Genomic DNA, 20,359 nt, shown 5'->3' on the forward strand with positions numbered 1-20,359 from the left:
AAGCATGCCAGTAGCTTCTCGTGGGTCGGTGGTTCTTTCCGGGGTTTTCCCGGTTTCTTCCTCCACCATTAATACTGGCCGCCATATATGGCCTATCGTGTGCTGAAAAATGGCGTTAAACCCCACAACAACAACAACAACAACAATGTGTGCAAACGTATAAGGCATTTATGGACGGGAAAATTGAAGAAGGTGAAGAAGTTATCGAGGGAATTTTTAAAAATATGGTCAAAACTGCAAGAACTGCCAAGACAAATTTCTGGGATTCGTTCTACTCTTAAACCAATTCCTGAACATGCAGAAGAAGAAGAACTTTAAAAAAAACAAACATCTGCACCTGTACATGAGTAAGTTAACAAGTTGCTCGTGAAACAAAATGCCCCTCAATTTTGTTCAGAAGAAGAACAAGACCAGTGAATAAAGAAACACGTAGAAAAGTGGGGGAACACTTATTGAAGATATTCATGATTTATACACCAAAGATGAGTTTTTCCGCAAATGAAAATCTCCGGGTTAGAATAATTCGTGTTGCACATGAACTCTATGCATCATGTAACAGGTGGTTGTAAAAACAGCCCAGAGTTTGACCTCGATGATTATCATCTCATCCACAAAACCAGAATTCAGTCCGACTTCTGCACTTGAAACCGTTTGGGGATTCAAACACACTTGAGATCGCACCTGCGTCTCTGCGAGTGTTACCGTTAGCCTAATATCCGATCACAACAGTTTGGTGGTGTGTCCGCAAACAATTCGTTTGTGTTTTCAGCAGGCATGCGCGAACTGGCATGCTATCGAACTTTCCAAAGGCGCGTAAAACATCGAATTGATCAATGAAAAAATTCGATGACGAATTTCGGTGGTGACTGGCAAAGTCTCTAAAATTTCCATACGTGCTCATGAGCCCACACTCAGTTCTGTTATTGCCATCTAATCTCAAACGTATGCGGTTGATATTGCAAGGTCCTCCATAAATTCAGTGTTTGGTTGGCCTCGCTACATTCCAGATGATAAACGATTCTTGCGTGTTGGATATCATGTCGCGCCTGACCATGTGAAAATTGCTTCAACGAATCAGGTAAATTTATCACGCGATGCCGTCAGTGGCAGTTGCAAAAGCTGGTCCGATACGACATGGGTAGTTTGTTCAGGGTTAATTCTGTTTCGGTTCTCACAAAGGTGACTTAATCTCGATCACGTCATCAGCATCTGTGTATCTTTTATGCCATAATAATCGGCTGACGCATATTGTTTTTTCCATTTAGATTAAGTTCGGCTTGTGATGGATCTGCGAGGTTGAACATTAACGATACAACTGTACATCGTAGATGGTCTAGACATTTAACAATAAGAATGGCAGTCGTGAGCGTACGTGGAAAACCAGTTCCCGTAGTTAACAGGAGAAAAGCTGCATACATGACCTATTACAGAACTGGGCTCGGTGAAGTTGTTCGTGAACTATTTGCGAGCGCACGAAAAGCACTCACAGCATTATCGCTAAACAAGTTACCATGCGAGTCGTGCATAGTGTCAAAAGTGCCGCTGTGGATCGATTGAAAGAATTTGGCTCGCAGACAACTCAGAGGAAGTCAAATATGACGGTTATTAACACGAGTACCACCACCATCAAACACTGTTCCAGTTACATTGCCATCGACAAAATTATTGTTGCCAACAGTTTTAAAATCATTAATGAGGCAGCGACAGTCAGATTTAAAAATTGCAAATCTGGCATAGGGAGTGAGTTTGCACGGTATTAAGGAAAATTAATCATGTATAGTTTTGCAACGATAGATGTATTTGATCCAGCATTTGACATTGAAGCTCCTGTGTCAGTGGATCGAAGTAGATCAAAGCAAGAGAGACTTTCAGTATTACTCATATTCAGCCATGGATCCCAATCACTTAAAAATAGAATTGCGAGTGCATGAGAAGCAAGGAGTTTGTTTCCTTCAGAAGAAGCATTCTTGGAAGTGGAGGGAAACCTGGTGCTCGAGAACAATACCAATTACGATGCCAGTAGCAAAGTGCGATTTCTTGACAATGGTATCATGTTGTTGTTTAACAGTGCGCGTTACTCCGTCGATGCAAAGGAAATCGAATCTATTCTGGACAATGTTGACGTGACCACAACGATTCTTGGACTCGCCCGATACAGCAATGATTACACGCGAACCACTGGTCCAACCATGATGTTTGTCAAATATGTAACTAATCACGCAGATCATAATCCGCTTAAATTCCAGCAAATCGTGCGGGATTCTTTTGCAGACACAACTTGCTGAAATGGATCCCAGAGCTGGTGCCGCCGCCTCTTTGGTGAGTGGTTCCAACCCAAATTTCAACCTTGGATTTACACAGTATCGATCACAACACGTTAGTGCTTTATGAAGATTTTCGTGTGCAATTCTCCTCAGTCGCATCTTTGGGTTTTGCAGAGTTGTTCACAAGGTGATATTGAAGCTAAACACACTGTCACCTTGTTTCCTAAAAACAATTCTAACGATGCCATTTGGCGATATACATGTGCCGCTGAGTGCAAGTTTGTGTTAGATACATTAACATTGTGCTATCCCCTTCGCTGAGTACAGAATCATGTGACCCTCATAAGTGAATCTGTTTTGCGTCTTAAATTATTGTATAACTATTTTCTATAGAGAATTTAGTCAATTGGGCTATAAACCATTGACACTTAAAGGTGTTTTTTTTTGTTGCGACCAGTTTGAGTTGAAAATCTATTTTATGGAATTATTACTTCTTTTCTCTGGGAATATTTAAGTGTTCATACAGAATTTTTGGACAAAGACATTTATTGAAATTTTATTCGGAATTCAAAACTGGAATATTATTTTCTGTGGTTCAGCAAGGAACTGTTGACACACCAGGACAATACTGACTATTGCAAACGTCATCGTCCTCTATCTTGGATTTTTTTTTAAAATCAGGACTCCAACTCAGATTCATTTAGGACATTTTATTTCTAGGACTTCTATCTTTTAATTCTTGGATTATTCTTGGTATATTTTTGGATTTGGTTCGTAGAATAGTTAGTTCTTTTCTACTTTTTTTACCTTGTTTTTCTAGGGAAATAAATTATTTGTTCAATTTTCCAAAGCTTGTTGTCTTCTCTCTTTTCTTGTTACTGTTTAAAAGAGCCTAAATGTAACAAAAGAAAAAGCAAAGGGACAGCAAACTAAAGTTCCGTGGGAAGCACTCTTAAACTCATAGAACGACATGGAAATCTAGAAAGTAAATCAGCGCAATCTTTATTATGACCTTTCTTTATATCAAACGTTCTGTTGTTTATTGTTGTTTATTATTATCTATTACGTCATTTACCAATTTGAGACTTAGTTGAAACAACCAAATTTGAATTTATTAGAAAAAAGGCATCAGAGTAAGTCAAGTCTGACTAAAACTTTATGACATTAATTTGTAGAAAAGAGCCGCTATGGGCTGCCAAGCGTGTAACATATTCATGAAAAGTTGACTTATCGCTACGATGAGCGCTCTAGTAGCCTCGGATGCGGGAGGTCAAGGTTTCGAGCCCCGGTAGAGTCATAAAAAGACTATACAGTGGTACTAGTAGCTGCCTCTCTAGGCGCTCAGCATGAAGAGGTAGGTGTTAGGACTGGTCGTCTTGGGGTCAGAATAATAAGATAGGGTGAGACATGATCCTACATGTCTGTAGCATGATGCCCCAGGGCTAGATATCACTATAAACTGCCACATTGCAGACATCGTAGCGATATGACTGAAATTTACTTAAAGCTACGTTAAAAATCCAAATCACAAATCACATTCTCTTTACAATGTTAGTCGACATCAGAACACGCCACACAGCGTAGTTATTTAGGCAGTAAGACCTCGACCCCCAAACGTAAATATCAGGGTCGATGTCTTACATCGTATGATAATAGGCAGGTATACCTCCTTAATGGAAAACGAAATGAATTCCAAAATGTCATGTTGCCATTGTGCCGAATAAACGGGTATCGCTAATGTGGTGATATAATTTTTCTCCCACTGATATATTTCATTATTTTATTGTGAGATTTATAATTATATCATTTTATTTATTTATTTACTTTTTACTGAGTCAAATTATTATTTGCTTTAATTTTGATTTAATAAAAGAAATGAACTTCATATTTTAGAGGATTCGTGAGGTCCTAATGAATTTAAACTTGAAATATTTAAGAACACGTCAAACTGACAAGCTTGATTTCGTACTAATACATAAGTCGGTTTTAACAAATTTATTTTGTTATGCAGTTTTTATACTATATGTCAGGGTGCAACTAAAACACTATTGGAAATTGATGTTGTTAAAGATTATATCTGGGACAAATACAATATTTATGTTATTTGAACAAACACCGGTTTGTTTTTAAATACCTCCACATTGAAGAGCTCTGTACAATGGACAACAGGTAGACTAATCTCACTGTTGACAATTTTTTAATGGTTTTTTAAAAAATTTCTGGAAAGAAACGTTAATTTATGTACACACATTGTCAAAAGAACACCAAAATCTTTAACAAAGAAGTACTATCTGTTCCAAAAATGTCCACAAGTTTTCACTAATTGTTTTGACCCAGCCGCCCGTCCGTTCTGAATGAAGTTGACAGTGTCATTGCCAAATTTATACCCTGGTAATCTAGTTTTGAATTATGACAAAATATATGCAGACGAAAGAAGAAGATTGATGAAGATAAATGATGGATAGTGACAACCTTAAGGAACTGGTCTATTTGATATTTTACCTATTTTATTTTTAGACGTGGGATGGGGTTGTTGGAGCGGTCCATAGGACCTCTACTCCTACCTCATGGACCGGGTACTAACATGAGCATATATGTGTCAATTGAGCAAGCCGGGTGTGATTCACTCTTTTAGCCTAATATCATCACTTTGAACATATTACTTGCATATGATGAAATAAATTGAGTAGTCCTCTTATTTAATACCGGAAGTATCGCAAATCATTGTAGAAATAGTTGTAAAGTCTCGTTTACTTTTCTTATCCGATATTTTCGTTTAGATCGTCCGCCATATTAGTTCAGATACTGATTAATTCCTTTCTCAGCCTCGTTTGTTTGTGTGTCATATAAGGACATTGAAGCCTTATTTGGAAACGTAAACAAATCGTAGTAAAAATATGGAACGGTTTGAGTCAGAAATTCTGTGCATTAAAAGTAAATATGGTTTATCCGCAGCTTTGAAATTCCACCAAGAAGCCATTATTCACCACTTGATTGACAATAACATAGTATTGAACATGGGATCAGTTTGTAGCCTCAACCACAAAAAATCAAGTTGAGGCTACGACATCATAGCTAGAGCAGTCCATATATATATATATATATATATATATATATATATATATATATATATATATATACCAGAACAAAAAGGAAGTACATTACAACTCACATATATCATGTACACACTTTTTGCAGCTATAAGTGTCATTTTAGAGAATTTGATTACACATACCTTTAAATGGTTTTTATTCATTTTATTTCATGCCTTGTCCATCAAAATTCCATTGAAGATTATTGTATAAATTCCTCGAACAATGATTAACAGCAGTTTGAGTGATAATGTAATTTGACATTTTTAGGTACAGTCAAGCAAGTGGGGTGGTCCCATTTTAAATAGGTTTTGTCGCATGCATTGATATCAAAGGGAGGGAATGCGCCTGTGGTTGGGAAGTTGTACTACTGTTACAAGTCTATGCTCTTAAAATAAGTAACAGAAAGAGTGAAAGGCAACAAACTTTGTAAAATTCGACAAATAATTTATTTCACTAGAATACAAAAGCAAAAATGAGGAAAAAGAAATTATGGTATTGCAATTAAATCACAGAAGAATCCAAGAATTACAGATACAAGTCCTGAATAGAATTTAGTACAAGTCCAGAATATATCCAAAAATTGATAGAGATGATGTGTCGCTGGTAGCCTGTTGAGTGTTGAATTGCCAACAGTCTTTTGTTGAATCACAGTAATATAATTCTAGGTTTGAATTCACTATAAATTCCAGTGAATGTCTATCCAAGAATTTGTGAGTGTGATTTAGATTTTTAATGTAGCTTTAACAATTTTTCAGTCATATTGCTATGATGTCTGCAGTGTGGCAGTTTATAGTGATGCCTAGCACTGGGGCATCATGCCGCAGACATTTAGCATGATTTCCCACCCAGTCACATTATCCTGACACCAGGCCGACAAGTCCTAACACTAACCTCTTAATGCTGAGTGCCAAGTGAGGCAGCTGTTAGTACTATTTTTGTAAGTCTTGAGTATGACCCAGCTGGGGATCGCCCCATGACCTCCTCCAAGAAGTTAATCAGAGTACTTTTTTATTTCCAGAGAAAATAATCAGCTGAATTAAAAAATTTGAAGAAATAAAATTTTCCAGCCCAAAATTAAAATACTGGACACAACATATAATACAGTTTAAAAGTGCCAGATCTTAAAGCATGACTGAAAAATCCTATTAGTTATAAGATTATATAGTTCTCTCTTTGACCTTGGGTCACAATTAGCATTTTCTATATAAAAAATTACCTAATGGAAAATAACCTTCTAGAATGTTCTTGATGTTTACAAAATTAAAACCATAACCTGGATTATGTTGAACTCACTTAGGAAATTCCAAAATCTAGACCTAGACCCAAATAAACTTATTTTCTTCAGTTAATAATAACTCTGATTTTAATCCCATACACATAGAAAATAATTCATGTATTGTTTACACAGAATAAAATAAAAATGTCAGTTCAGGTTTAGCAGTTTTGGACAAGGTCTTGCCCAACATACAGTGTTACATTACAGTAGCATGTAATGAAATAAAAAAAAAAATTAAAATAAAAATAATAAACAAACAAAGCAAATTAAATATACATAACACCTCAAACATAAACAAAGATGTGATAATGTCATCATTTATAAACAAAGCATGGGGGGAAAAAAAGGAAATAAAAGGCACACAAGTCCAATAAACTGGAGGCAGTTATGTAACTTTGTATATATCTTCTGTATTCTGTGTCATGTCTTTTATTTAAATTCTTATATAATACTTATTTTTCCCATACAACTGTGTTCCTTCATACACAGGAAACAGTAGAAATATTACTGTGAATTCAGATTTATTTTAGTTAAATTTTACATCATGCTAAATTATAATTTTGAAGAAATGTCATGTGAAAAAAGTTAAGCATAAAACTTATTGTATATTACTCCTCTGTCCCATTCATAGTTGAGCATCCATACAGGAGATGAATGAAACTGACATGACTTCTTATTCACACGATCTAACTTTGATATCCCCTGCACTAGTAATAGTTCCTTCAAATATCAACTTTCTCTACCCAGTGTAATGCCAAATTGCCATTGTAAAAATCCACAGCGATCAATAATTTCATTTGGAAATTTTGTTATGACAGTTAATGTGCAACTCACTCAAAAATCATGATTGAATAAACTTTTCTATAACTATATTACGATTAAATTTTAATTCTAAAATTAGTTTTTAAATTTATATCATGGCTTTTCTATTATCTAAAAAATAAGGATATATATATAGTCTTATGTAACTGATACATTTTAATGAATCATACATTGTGGCAAACACTGAAATTAAATCATCTACATATTATTTCTTGGTATTAAGAATTATTTATGAAGAACTTAAATTTTAACAACTGCTTCAATATTTTGAATACTTTTAACTTTGTCACTTGTGCAACATTGACACCTCATGTTGACAGTTATTTCATAATGCATACTTGAATTTTGCCACTTCAATCCTATTGTTTTCTTTTCTTAACTCAATAAACAGAATGTGTGCCTTATTTCCTGCTGTCTTTTAGAAATAAGGGTGGGTATGCTTACAGATACTAAACTGAAATGGCACATTGTTAAAGGGACATATCCCACCCTCAGGGTAATACAGGTGTTTACATGTAGAACTGACCTTCTTAAGTGTTATGGGGATGGTAATTGTCTGTACCATGCATTGTCAAGATCTTTCTGTGGGCATGAAAACTGTCATGAATTGCTTAGATTAAAAACAGCTCTAAACTCACATTGCATACAAAATTCTATAACATGAACATGCAAGGTAAACTTGACATAATCAATGGCAACAGAATAATTGTAACTGAATACAGTGTACTTATCCACAGTGACATACATACATACATACATACATGCATACATACATACATACACACACACCTGCCTGGCTTTTCCGTGCATCTAAGGTTTCCATCACCAATATTGGCACAAAGTGCATACCAACAGTTGAAAACAAAATACTGCAGTGTTTACCATTTGAAAAGCTGCAGCTATCACCAGAACATTCTGTTCAAAATAATATTAATTTTGGACACTTGGGATACCACCTGTATGTTTTCATGACTCACAATATGTCAGCCCATTCTGCACATGGCTTTTGAAAAGATAATGTTAATGCATATGGCTATGGAAATGAAACACATTAGTTTGGACTTTTTCTTTCAGCATTTGTCGAAGAACCAGATCAGGGTTTTTAGTTGTTTTTACAAAATTCAATGTAACAATGCCACTAAATGGCAAGAGATATTAAGCAAACTAAACCAATCTTGTAAAAAACATTAGTAAAGTTCAACATTTTATAAATAGAAGCTATTATGTTGTTGAGAAACAAAAATGAATAGGATGTTGTTGTTGTAGGGTTTAACACCATTTTTCAGCACATGATAGGCTATACATGGCGGCCAGTATTAATGGTGGAGGAAGAACCCGGGAAAACCCTGGAAAGAACCACCGACCCACGAGAAGCTACTGGCAAGCTTTTTCACATACCCACATTAGCCTAATCCGAGACTTGAACCCACGCAGCCAGAGGTGAGATGGCAGTGATCCGTAATGGAGAGCACTTTAGACCACTCAGCCACTCTGGGCCCCTGAATCGGATGTAGTGTTTATAACGTCATGTGTATGGAGAAAAAAAACATTGGGAATTTCTTGAGTATCTGTTCAAGTGGCAAGTTGGCAGCAGACAATAAAGTAGGTGTGGGACAACTTTTTGCAAAATTAGAAACTTGAATTAAGATGCAGTAGTGTTCTAAGGTAAATATTTCTATCTTTTAACTAATGTATTTCTTTGTATGATTCTAAAAATGAAATATTAAATGGGTTTTTCTGGGTTACAAGTTCAAGAAATTCTTGGAGTGGGTCTTGATGTTGACATTTAGAAATCACATTTTCATATGCATTTAGAATAGATGTGTGAGATATTTTTGTCCCCATTATGAATATCACTTTCCTTAATTAAAGGATGATCATTCTTTCTTGATAAATATTGGAACTTTGACCAAAAACAATACATGATACAGTGTTTAAAGGAATGACGTATAAGAATTACTCGACATGCATAATAGGCAGAGATATATATATATATATGTATGTATGTATGTATGTATGTATGTATGTATGTATATATGTATGTATAAGGCATGTGTTTCAATGTATTTCATTTTTTGTGTGTAATTCACTCAGTGTTCCTGGTAACCCCTTGAGATAGTCAACAATTTGTACTAAGTTAAAAATTGTTCACTACATTTATGAAACAATCAAATTCTGTGATGGATATGAATATTTTTCATTTGTCATGGTAATTTCATTTTCTTTATTTATTCTGGTAATTCCCTTTGTTTTGATTTGTTGCTGTAAATTTAGGAACATGTTTTCTCGAGGGTCAGTGGTTCTTTCCAGGGATTTCCCGGGTTCTTCCTCCACCATTAATACTGGCCGCCATGTATAGCCTATCGTGTGCTGAAAAATGGCATTAAACCCTACAACAACAACAACTAGGGATACATGTTGGTGTTAAGAATTGCCAAATTGGATCAGATTGGAGCTTTGTTGGTAGGTATTAACATGTTGCTATATCATGCAGAGGAAATTGTGAACTAAGTGCCTTTCAGAAGGGCACACTAAGGCAGTAGACTTGGGCAGGCCTGAAAAGTGAATTTGGAAAAGTTAATAACTGAAGGAGTATATATGTAAAAACACAATGAAATCTAATTCACCAAAATGGAGTCAGAAATCACTAAAAGGCATGACTGCCATGTACCTTAACTCGGTGCTCAAAGAAAAATAATTTGGACACAGGCCCAGCGCTGGTGACTTAAAAAAAAGTCACAAACCCTGACTGATATTGCACTATCCAGGACTCCTATTTCCATATGCCCAAGATTTCCACCTTTTTAATATTATTTGTCACACAACATTGCAATTGCTTCAGTTCAAATATAAATTCAGTTAGGGGTTTAACGTAATGCAAGTCTCATTGGTGTTCATCGCTTCACTCACTAGAGACTGGATAGTCCTGGTGTTCAAACTTCTGTGTTGGATTCTCTGAGCAAATCCTGGTCAGAACCATGTTGATGTATGTAGATATGTTTGTAGTATGTGCAAAGAGTTAATGCCCCCCACCCTTGTGTTTTGCTAGTAAAACTCGGTTAACCAGGAGTTATGAAACTTATTTTTGTTGGACTATTCTGACAGTTTAAATGATCATGCTTTGCTTTTTACATATGCAGTATAATGTGACTTCAGAGAAATGTTGCATATGTTTACAAACTTGACAAAAAATGTAACACATGTGGCTTAAACATTCTCATTCATAGCAATGATATGTAATAACTTTTATTCTCATACATGTGTGTATCATCTCTTCGATTTACCTATCTTGGTTTGTTCCCTGTCCTGATTGTACCTATGAAAATTAGCAAAATGGGCTCACCCACTGTCACCTCTGTCTGCTTGGGTTCGAGTCTAGGATTCGGCTAACGTGGGCATGTGAGAAAGCTTGCCAGTAGCTTCTCGTGAGTTGGTGGTTCTTCCCGGGGTTTTCCCGGGTTCTTCCTCCACCATTAATAATGGCCGCCATGCATAGCGCATCGTGTGCTGAAATATGGCATTAAACCACACAACAACAACAACAACAGCTCACCCACTGTAGTCTTCAAACACATCTCACTAACTATTGTCAGCCAGTTAAGTAATATGTGAAAATGGTGGTTTATACCTGACCTCTTTGCCTTTTAATTGCCACTATTTAAATTGCCCAAAGGGTGGTTATACATCAGCTCCAATCATGACTGTTTACCATTTATACATGCTGCATGGGTATATATTGAAAGTGGTGCATTTTTTGCTTCTATTTTTGAAGATAACAGAAAAATGTTTTTTCGTGAAATGTAACCATGCCAGCTGGTTTGGGAGTACAAAATCATGTGTTTATCATGACACACCATGTTACAATTTGATTAAAATCAGATCTCCTGTTCATGTAGGACATTGGTGATCTGATTTAAATCAGATTGCACCATGTTATGGCAGGTATGTCAACATCTTGAAAATACATTTCAGCATTTAATTAGCACAATCAAAGTTTTCTCTGGCAAATTTGATTATTTTTTTCCCAACAAGCCCAACGGGCCTAGTCAGAAATTAGAGAGGCCCAGGCATCAGGCTCTCAGATTTTTGAGCACTGCTTAACTGGAAAAGACTGTTTGCAAAGCTGCCATGTACCTCATCTGGAAAGACTATTTGTACATAGTGGTGTACATGGTCTGAAGAAGGCTATTTACATTACTGTCATGTATATAAATTACTTCAAGCAATTTGCACAGCTGTGTAGCTTATGCATGAGCAGGGCTGATTCACATGGCAGTCACGTGCTTAGCATGACATGTTTTTGCATGTAAAAATTAAAGCTGTCAGAAAATTGTACATTTAAAGTATACTCCTTTTTTCCTTTGAATAACTTTGGTGCCATTTTTGCATGTCATTGCATGTAAAACTGCTGTAGTGTTATGCGTTTACTACTACAGCCCCAGAAGCAATGCAAATTTACAAAGATCAGTCATATTCATAATACCTTGTAGAAAATTACCCACAATGACTTGGCTGATTTTGTTCAAAATATCCAAGTTTATTATTGCTGGCTATAAGTTATGGTTGCAAATGAACCATGCAATCGCTATATTATCAAATATTCTTTATCTTTAGTATAACCTTTCACTGATGTAGTTAGAATATTGTTGCAACATACCAAGTCAACTTAATATTGTCGTAACATGCCATGTCCATGTAAATTGTCAGACATATTTTATTTTTCTAAGTCTGCTATGACAGATGGAGTGAATCTGATTTAATCAGTGACTCGTCCCTTGTGCATTCGCTAGTCACAGTTCAGATGGCTTTGCTATAGTGTGTACATGTCAGTTGTATGAATGGACACTGCCAAATTTAAATCCATGGAGAGTTGTAGCAACACCTAAATGCATATGACTCTGAAAATCAAAGTGGAATTTGAAATCACCAAATCAGATTTTGAATTCAGCAAATTTGAATCTAAGTCATCAAAATGGAGTTCTACAACACCTGTCTGGATCACAGACCATCCAGTGTAGTCCAAGTTAGGCATAATGAAGATTTCTCATCATTCTAATCATGTACAAAATGAACACATACATAGAACAAGCATTGTATAATATGCTTGATTGATGAGTGTCAAAATACAGCATACAGAGACATATATGGTATAATGTGAAAACTAAACACATACATACATACGTACATACATACATACATACAATTACATACATACATACATACATACATACATACGTATGTACATACATACGTACATACATACATAGATACATACATACATGTGTTGCAGATGCATTCTCTCTTGACTTGATACATAGTTACAACTTTTGTTTAGAAAATGATTATTTTATAATCTTTATAATAAAAAAACCCCAATAAAGACATAAATATTGTCTCAGTGTATAACTTTGAACAACTTAAGTGGAAAGTGAAATTACCTTAGCAAAGACTTTTTGCACATTCGTATGCATTGTAGCAGCATTTCCACAAGAGGCTCAAGGAGATTAAAATTTTTCTGAATTTGGCAAGATATAAGAAATTTCATTGACAAACTCATACATGGAGGTGATACTTAAGTTATTGGTAATTTCATTAAAATGGCATTCAGTTTTATTGGTTTATCGAAAACAATGAATAAAACAAAATCCTTTCATTTTTATAATGGTCAACTGTTCATAGTTGCCATTCTGATTTTCCTCCAACAAATGTCCCATATTAAAGTTATGAACATAATGTCACCTTCTGTCCGCAGCATATGTTTAGGTGCATCTAGCCACAAAAAAGTTTCTCACTTCTTTTATATTAAGTTACCAGAGTACATGTATATCATTAGCGATAACTCTTTACATGCAAATAATTGACTTTTGATTGGTGAGGAAAGCATTATTGAGAAAAAGGTGTTACATTTGAATTGATTTGTAATTGTTACTTTCCTTGTTTGTACTCTCTGTACTCCAGTAACACTGTCAGGGTAACTCAGCAGTGTAAAATTAGAAAGCAAGGCAGTTTTTATCATTAGATTAATTGCCATGGTGGGAAATGTGGGTCTATAGTAACAGCAGTGTAAAATTAGAAAGCAAGGCAGTTTTTATCATTAGATTAATTGCCATGGTGGGAAATGTGGGTCTATAGTAACAGCAGTGTAAAATTAGAAAGCAAGGCAGTTTTTTATCATTAGATTAATTGCCATGGTGGGAAATGTGGGTCTATAGTAACAGCAGTGTAAAATTAGAAAGCAAGGCAGTTTTTTATCATTAGATTAATTGCCATGGTGGGAAATGTGGGTCTGTAGTAACAGCAGTGTAAAATTAGAAAGCAAGGCCGTTTTTTATCATTAGATTAATTGCCATGGTGGGAAATGTGGGTCTATAGTAACAGCAGTGTAAAATTAGAAAGCAAGGCAGTTTTTTATCATTAGATTAATTGCCATGGTGGGAAATGTGGGTCTATAGTAACAGCAGTGTAAAATTAGAAAGCAAGGCAGTTTTTATCATTAGATTAATTGCCATGGTGGGAAATGTGGGTCTATAGTAACAGCAGTGTAAAATTAGAAAGCAAGGCAGTTTTTTATCATTAGATTAATTGCCATGGTGGGAAATGTGGGTCTATAGTAACAGCAGTGTAAAATTAGAAAGCAAGGCAGTTTTTTATCATTAGATTAATTGCCATGGTGGGAAATGTGGGTCTATAGTAACAGCAGTGTAAAATTAGAAAGCAAGGCAGTTTTTATCATTAGATTAATTGCCATGGTGGGAAAAGTGGGTCTATAGTAACAGCAGTGTGAAATTAGAAAGCAAGGCAGTTTTATCATTAGATTAATTGCCATGGTGGGAAATGTGGGTCTATAGTAACAGCAAAAATGAAAGTTGTTTTTTATCATTGTCTGACAGGAAGTTTTCAAACTCTAACTTTAAAAAATAATTAAAACTATATCTTAACTAGGTAAAATGAGGTTGGAGGGAACTACTTGAATCATCAAAATAGGATGATAGAAGGAAAGGTTTTTTTTGGGGGGGGTTGGGGTAATTCTGAGAAATATAAATACATAGTCTACAATTATTTACCCTACAACTTAAATATATGTACAGCATTATATTTATTCTACTGTATATACCCACTAATACCCACTAATTATCTGAACTTACCTTGTTTTATAAAACAATTGCCTTCCTGTTGACTTCACTCATACTTTTGTTTATTCCAGCAGAGGTAGTAAAACCACTGCTAGGAGTCCAGTAACAATAGAAATTAATTCCAGACAACCATTAACCATTCAGATAAAAATCAGTTAGATTGATAGGAATCTGCTTTGTCCGAGGCATAACTCAGTTCTCATTTACAACAAATTTCTGCTTACCACAGAATTTTCAAGGCATTCACTTTGGAGATTTGTTGCATTGTGGGAGGTGAACCTTTAAGATCATACAGGGGAAGTTAATGTGGTCTTCTATGGAAATATATCTACCAAACTTTTGTTTCAATAAATGCTGTTGATAATACACCTTAATAGGTGTGAATTCACTGTAAAACAACTGATTTAAGCATAGGCTCTTGCTATGGTATCCTTGGAGTGAAAAAAAATCAGGAAGATTCAGATTTATTGAAGGTGTTAGTTTAATGGAGACCTAAAAAAAACAGTTCTGTCATATGCAAAACTTATATGAAATTATTTTTTGTTGTTGTAGGAATCCAAGATATCCTGTGCAACCACCAGGTAATAACCTCACAACATGCAGAGTGCCATAATCATTACTTCTTGCTGCTTTGTTCCTTTCTCATTTTAATGTAGTGTGTGTGTATGTGATTTAGATTTTTAATGTAACTTTAACAATTTTAGTCATATTGCTGCAGTCTGGCAGTTTATAGTAATGTCTAGCCCTGGGGTATCATTGCTGCAGACATGTAGCATGATGTCCCACCCAGTCACATTATCCTGACATCAGGCTGACCAGTCCTAACACTAACCTCTTAATGCTAAGTGCCAATTGAGGCAGCTGCGTGTACCATATTTATAAGTCTTTTTATGACTTGGCCAGGTTCAAACTAATGATTTTTTTACCGTTACTATTAATATGTACGAAACAACTGTTGGAGACATCATTGTGGAACCCATACAATTATGGAGTATAGGTCCAGATTGTGAAACACCAGCATGTAGGGGAGATACTAAAAAAAAAAAAATATCTAGTTGATTATTAAATCTATTGATTCCATTTGTTTGTGAGTATGCCAATGTGCAGTATAAATATGTGGTGAAAAGCAGTGGGATTTGTGATGGTAAGCATTTCTAGTTATTCTTGCTCAAGATTTATTTTCCTTGTACAGTGTTTGGAATGATGCAAGGGGCTTCTCAGTTCATTCCCCCTGGCATACAATTATATTCCATGATGCAGCAGCCAATGATGTCACAGCAACAGATGATGGGACCTGCAGGAATACAACCAGTAAGTGATATCAATTATACAGTCTAATTTACAGTTAGCATTATCAATGTCATAAATATTATATGTGCAAAGAGATCACATTAACTATGAGTTTGTACATATTTACCTTAACAAAAATGCTATTTACTTATTAAAACAAATATCAGCAAGAGAACTTGGTCTTATGTCCATTTTTGTGGAGATTTATCTGGTACTAACCTGACATGGTCTCTAATATACCTAAGTTTGACTTGGTCACATGTCCATCTTTATGGAGATTTGTCTGCTGCTGGCATGACATGGTCTCTTAACTTCTTAATATAAGTTTGACAAAATTGCAATGGAACTTGGTCATGTGGCCATCTTTGTTGAGGTTTGTTTGTCTGCTGTTGGCATGACATGTTCTCAGATACAATGACAGAACTGCAAGTGGACTTGGTCACATGTCCATTTTTATGGGGATTTGCCTGCTACTGGCATGATGTGGTTTCTTACCATCACAAATAAGACCCAAAACTATGTTGAGATTGTGAAATTTCAGTATTTAAAAACAGTTACCTATAAAAAGATTGTATGCCTGAAAGCATTTTAAAACTGGCTTTATTATTTTGGATTTATAGTAAAGTTGAATTGTGTTATGACTCTGTGGTCATTAACCAAGTAACAGAAAAAGCCAAAGCAACAACTTTTGTAAAAGTTAATAAACAATTTAATTATCAATGTTTTAAATGAAAATTTAAGGGAACTTACAGTATTAAGAACTGAATCCAGTATAATTCAAGAAAAGTTCTATTCAAGTCCAGAAGAATGAAAAGTTCCATATAAATTTCAGATCTGCAAATATATTGGTCTGCCAACAGTTCTGATGTGTGAGAATGGTGTTATCCATAACTCCTTTGAATAATTCACAGTAGTTCCAAGTTAATATTATAGTCCAGTGAGCACTTTTTATTTCCATTGAATAATCCAAACAAATGTGTTTCCTCTTAAATAATATCTAAATACAACATAAAATACATCTGCAGACCTGAAATTAAAGCAAGAAGACAAGACATAAGAATGAGAACACTGCCCAGTATGAAGTACTTAATACATACATGCTAAAAGGCTAAAACACGTATATTATCACTACTCCATCATGACAAATCGCAAATTTCCAACATTGTAAGAGAACTCACATGATTTAACCTATCCAAAAATGATAGATATACATAACTTGTCCATCATAAGAAAAATATTTATGAAATAAAGCTTTCTTTTTCCATATTAATCAAATACAAAAATGATAATAACAATGAAATTTTACAGGAAGGTGTTAAATGAATGTACAAAAATAAATAGCTACAGATGAATGATGATAAAACTGAAGCCATTCTGTTCTGATCAAAACAAAGACTTTCTCATTCACATCCTTTACCTCAAACAATAAACACAACCAACATTAAATTCACACAGTCAGTACAAAACCTAGGTGTTACTCTGGACAGTACTCTCACATTGCACCAAAATGTCGTGAATTTATTCAAGGCTGCATATCTTGAACTGAGACACATCAGCTCCATTCGCAAATATCTTTCAGTTGATGCCACTAAAACACTTGTGTGTTCATTAGTACTTTCAAGACTGGACTGTTGTAACTCAAATCTGTCTGGTTCATCTCAGTATATACTCCAGAAACTTCAAAAAGTTCAAAACACAGCTGCTCAGATCATCCTTAGAGTACCACGATCAGAGCACACCTAACCCCAGCTCTGTAACCTACACTGGCCATCCATTCAATCCAGAATCAAACACAAAATTTGTTCTCTGTTTTACGTTTCACTGATGAACTCCAGTCCAACATACCTATCCAACCTCACCCATTTGTACACACCAGCAAGTTACTTATGCTCCTCTTCTGACAATCATATACATATTATTCCCACTATGAAAACAAAGTCATATGGACAACATTCTTTTGCATACCAGGGCCCAGCAACATGGAATGAATTGCCCACTGAACTTGGACAATAAGCCACAGTGATCCCATTCAAGAGTGCTCTTAAAACTCGCCTATTTTGACTGCAAGAACAAACTTAAAAATACTTAATAATATTTCCTACCTTAAATATTTTCAGCATGTTTTTGTTTTCTAATTTCATTGTTTTTTTTTGTAATTATATCATTATATATGTTTTTTTTATGTCATAGGTGTTGTCTAATGTTGTAAAGCGCTTAGAGCTTCTAAAGATTAGGCGCTATACAAAGTCCTTGTTGTTAATATTATTATATACAAAATAAAGCAATAAAGACCTTGCATACAAGTGAAAGTGCATCAGCAATTAAATTTTCATTTGATGTACAGAATGTCGATATTGTATTCTTGCAACATCAAACTCCATCTCAACAAATGCTAATTTTTGTTTTTACTTTGTTAATGAAAGTAAAGGGGTTGTGATCACGGAATACAATCATCTGAGAATGAGCTGAATTAATATACACTTCAAAGTATTGTAAAGCCAAAATTAAAGCTAAGCACTCCTTGATTGAAAAATAATTTCTCTGGTGTTTATTTAATATTTTTAGAGAAATAGCACACTAGATGATCCATTGCCATTTTTATCTTCCTGATCTGATATGTCACCAACCCCTACATCACTTACATCAACAAACATCTTAAATGATTGGTTGTAATCTGGCGCTGAAAGAACTGGTGCACTTTTAAGTATGGCCTTTAATTTATTAAATGCCACCTGACATTTGTCAGACCAATAATACTTGGTTTTCTTGCTCAATAAATTGGTCAGGGGCTAAGCAGTTATGGAAAAATTTGAGCAGAGTTTCTGATAATTTCCAGCCATACCAAAAAATCGCATCAGTTGCTTTTTACTGATAGGCAGAGGGAATTCAGAGTTAGCTTTAACCTTAGCTTCTTCAGTCTTGACCATGTCCTAAAATATAATGGAAGCTCTGCAAATCTCACTTTTAATTAATTGTCCAATTTGCCTCACTGAAGCAAAGAATTTTCAGTTAGTTTCTAATTGATCTTTCCAGGAATTATTGTATAGAATGATGTTATTGATGTATGCATCATGGACGTCTATACCAGATGTTATCATTTTCATTAAGCACTGGAATGTTGGATGAGAATTTTCATACAAAATGGCATCACTTTATATCGGTATAGTCCATCTGGAGTAGCAAAGGCCGAAATTTCTTTTGCTCCGTCTGTAAGTGGAATCTGCCAGAATTTTTTTAATAGGTCGAACCTGGTGACATATTTTGCATTTCCAATCCTGTCATAAAGTCATTCTCCAAAAAATATTCAGTTTCCTTTTTCAAACATTCATGCCTGAGAGGATTCATTGTGTAAGGATGCTTTTTAAAGGCTTAGAATCTACAACTTCAACATCATGGTAGTTTTTGTTTATTCGAAACAAATGCTCATGTTCACATATCAGCTTCTTCAACCCATTATTTTCCTGTGGCTGTAGATGTGTGAGTTTATCGTCCAGATTCTTTAATATTTTTGAATTCTGAAGACTGGTAGAACCAAAGTCACTATGGTCCAGTTGTACATCATCATTGAATTGTCATTTGTGAGACAGGAAACTACATTTACTGAATGATTTTCATGGTTGTCTCATTCAACATACTCTTTTAACATATTTATATGACTGGTGATGGAGTTATTTCTGTTTCTGCCTCACAGGAATGTTGATATAATTTAAATCACTTTCTTTTTAACTTTATAAGAACCATAATATCTAACCTGAAGAGGATTTTGAAGTATGGCAAAGATATCACTGAATTTTGTTAGTAGAGAGTGTACTTTTTGGCAAAGATAGCGAATTTATACTTCACTGTAAGTAGAAGCAAGCGCTGATTGTGGTTTGGTCATGGAATGTATCTTGCAGGGTTATGAGCTGGTACCTGAGGCATACTGACAGGTTTCGGGGTTGCAAAAAAGATAACAGCCAAACTCATGTTGAGTTTGCTAGGGAAAAGAACAACTGTTCGACAGGTGTTTGCATTTGTCTCTCTTTTTCTTTTTCCTGCATTTGCATTTTCCTTTCCAATTCTTTTTCTTCTGACATTTTCTTAGTTCAATTTCTGTCTGGTTTGTTAATTTAAATTCTTTTAATTTGATTTCGGAGCTAGAGACTTAGTAATCCTAAAGCATTTGCATCAAACATTTCCTTTTCCAACAGATACTTGACCAAAATATATGTGATTTCTTATTTTAACAAAACGAGTTTATGTCCGAAAGAGAATAGCAGTTCGCAAGCTCCAGCAACTCATCTTTCCTTAAACACTCAAACCCTTCCTGGGTCAGATTGGAAACAAAATTCTCCACCCTAGATGACATTGTGAAAGCTTATTGGTTTCACAATGTAAAATCAGAAGACCAGGGAGAAAGAAATGTCTTAAATAAAATGAATTTAAATTTCTCAGAAATATTTCTGAAATTCATATCCCGGACGAGCCCCTGTGGTCATA

At 35.0% G+C, this 20,359-nt stretch overlaps 1 protein-coding gene across 2 annotated transcripts in view; it reads left to right on the forward strand.

Annotated features, from left to right (window-relative positions):
- Nucleotides 1-4,408: 4,408 nt before the first annotated feature.
- The window catches only part of LOC149775790 (synergin gamma-like), a 160,037-nt gene continuing 144,086 nt past the window's right edge, over nt 4,409-20,359 (forward strand). For both annotated transcript variants that reach the window (XM_089943378.1, XM_089943379.1), the window contains exons 1-3: nt 4,409-4,433; nt 15,143-15,171; nt 15,783-15,901. In XM_089943378.1, coding sequence (XP_089799504.1) covers nt 4,423-4,433; nt 15,143-15,171; nt 15,783-15,901 — 159 coding nt within the window. In that variant the 5' untranslated portion in view covers nt 4,409-4,422. The remainder of the gene's footprint in view (nt 4,434-15,142; nt 15,172-15,782; nt 15,902-20,359) is intronic.

This window comes from Sinohyriopsis cumingii, chromosome 19 (assembly GCF_028554795.1).
Source record: "Sinohyriopsis cumingii isolate HCF-2022 chromosome 19, ASM2855479v2, whole genome shotgun sequence".
In the NCBI taxonomy this organism is placed as follows: domain Eukaryota; kingdom Metazoa; phylum Mollusca; class Bivalvia; order Unionida; family Unionidae; genus Sinohyriopsis; species Sinohyriopsis cumingii.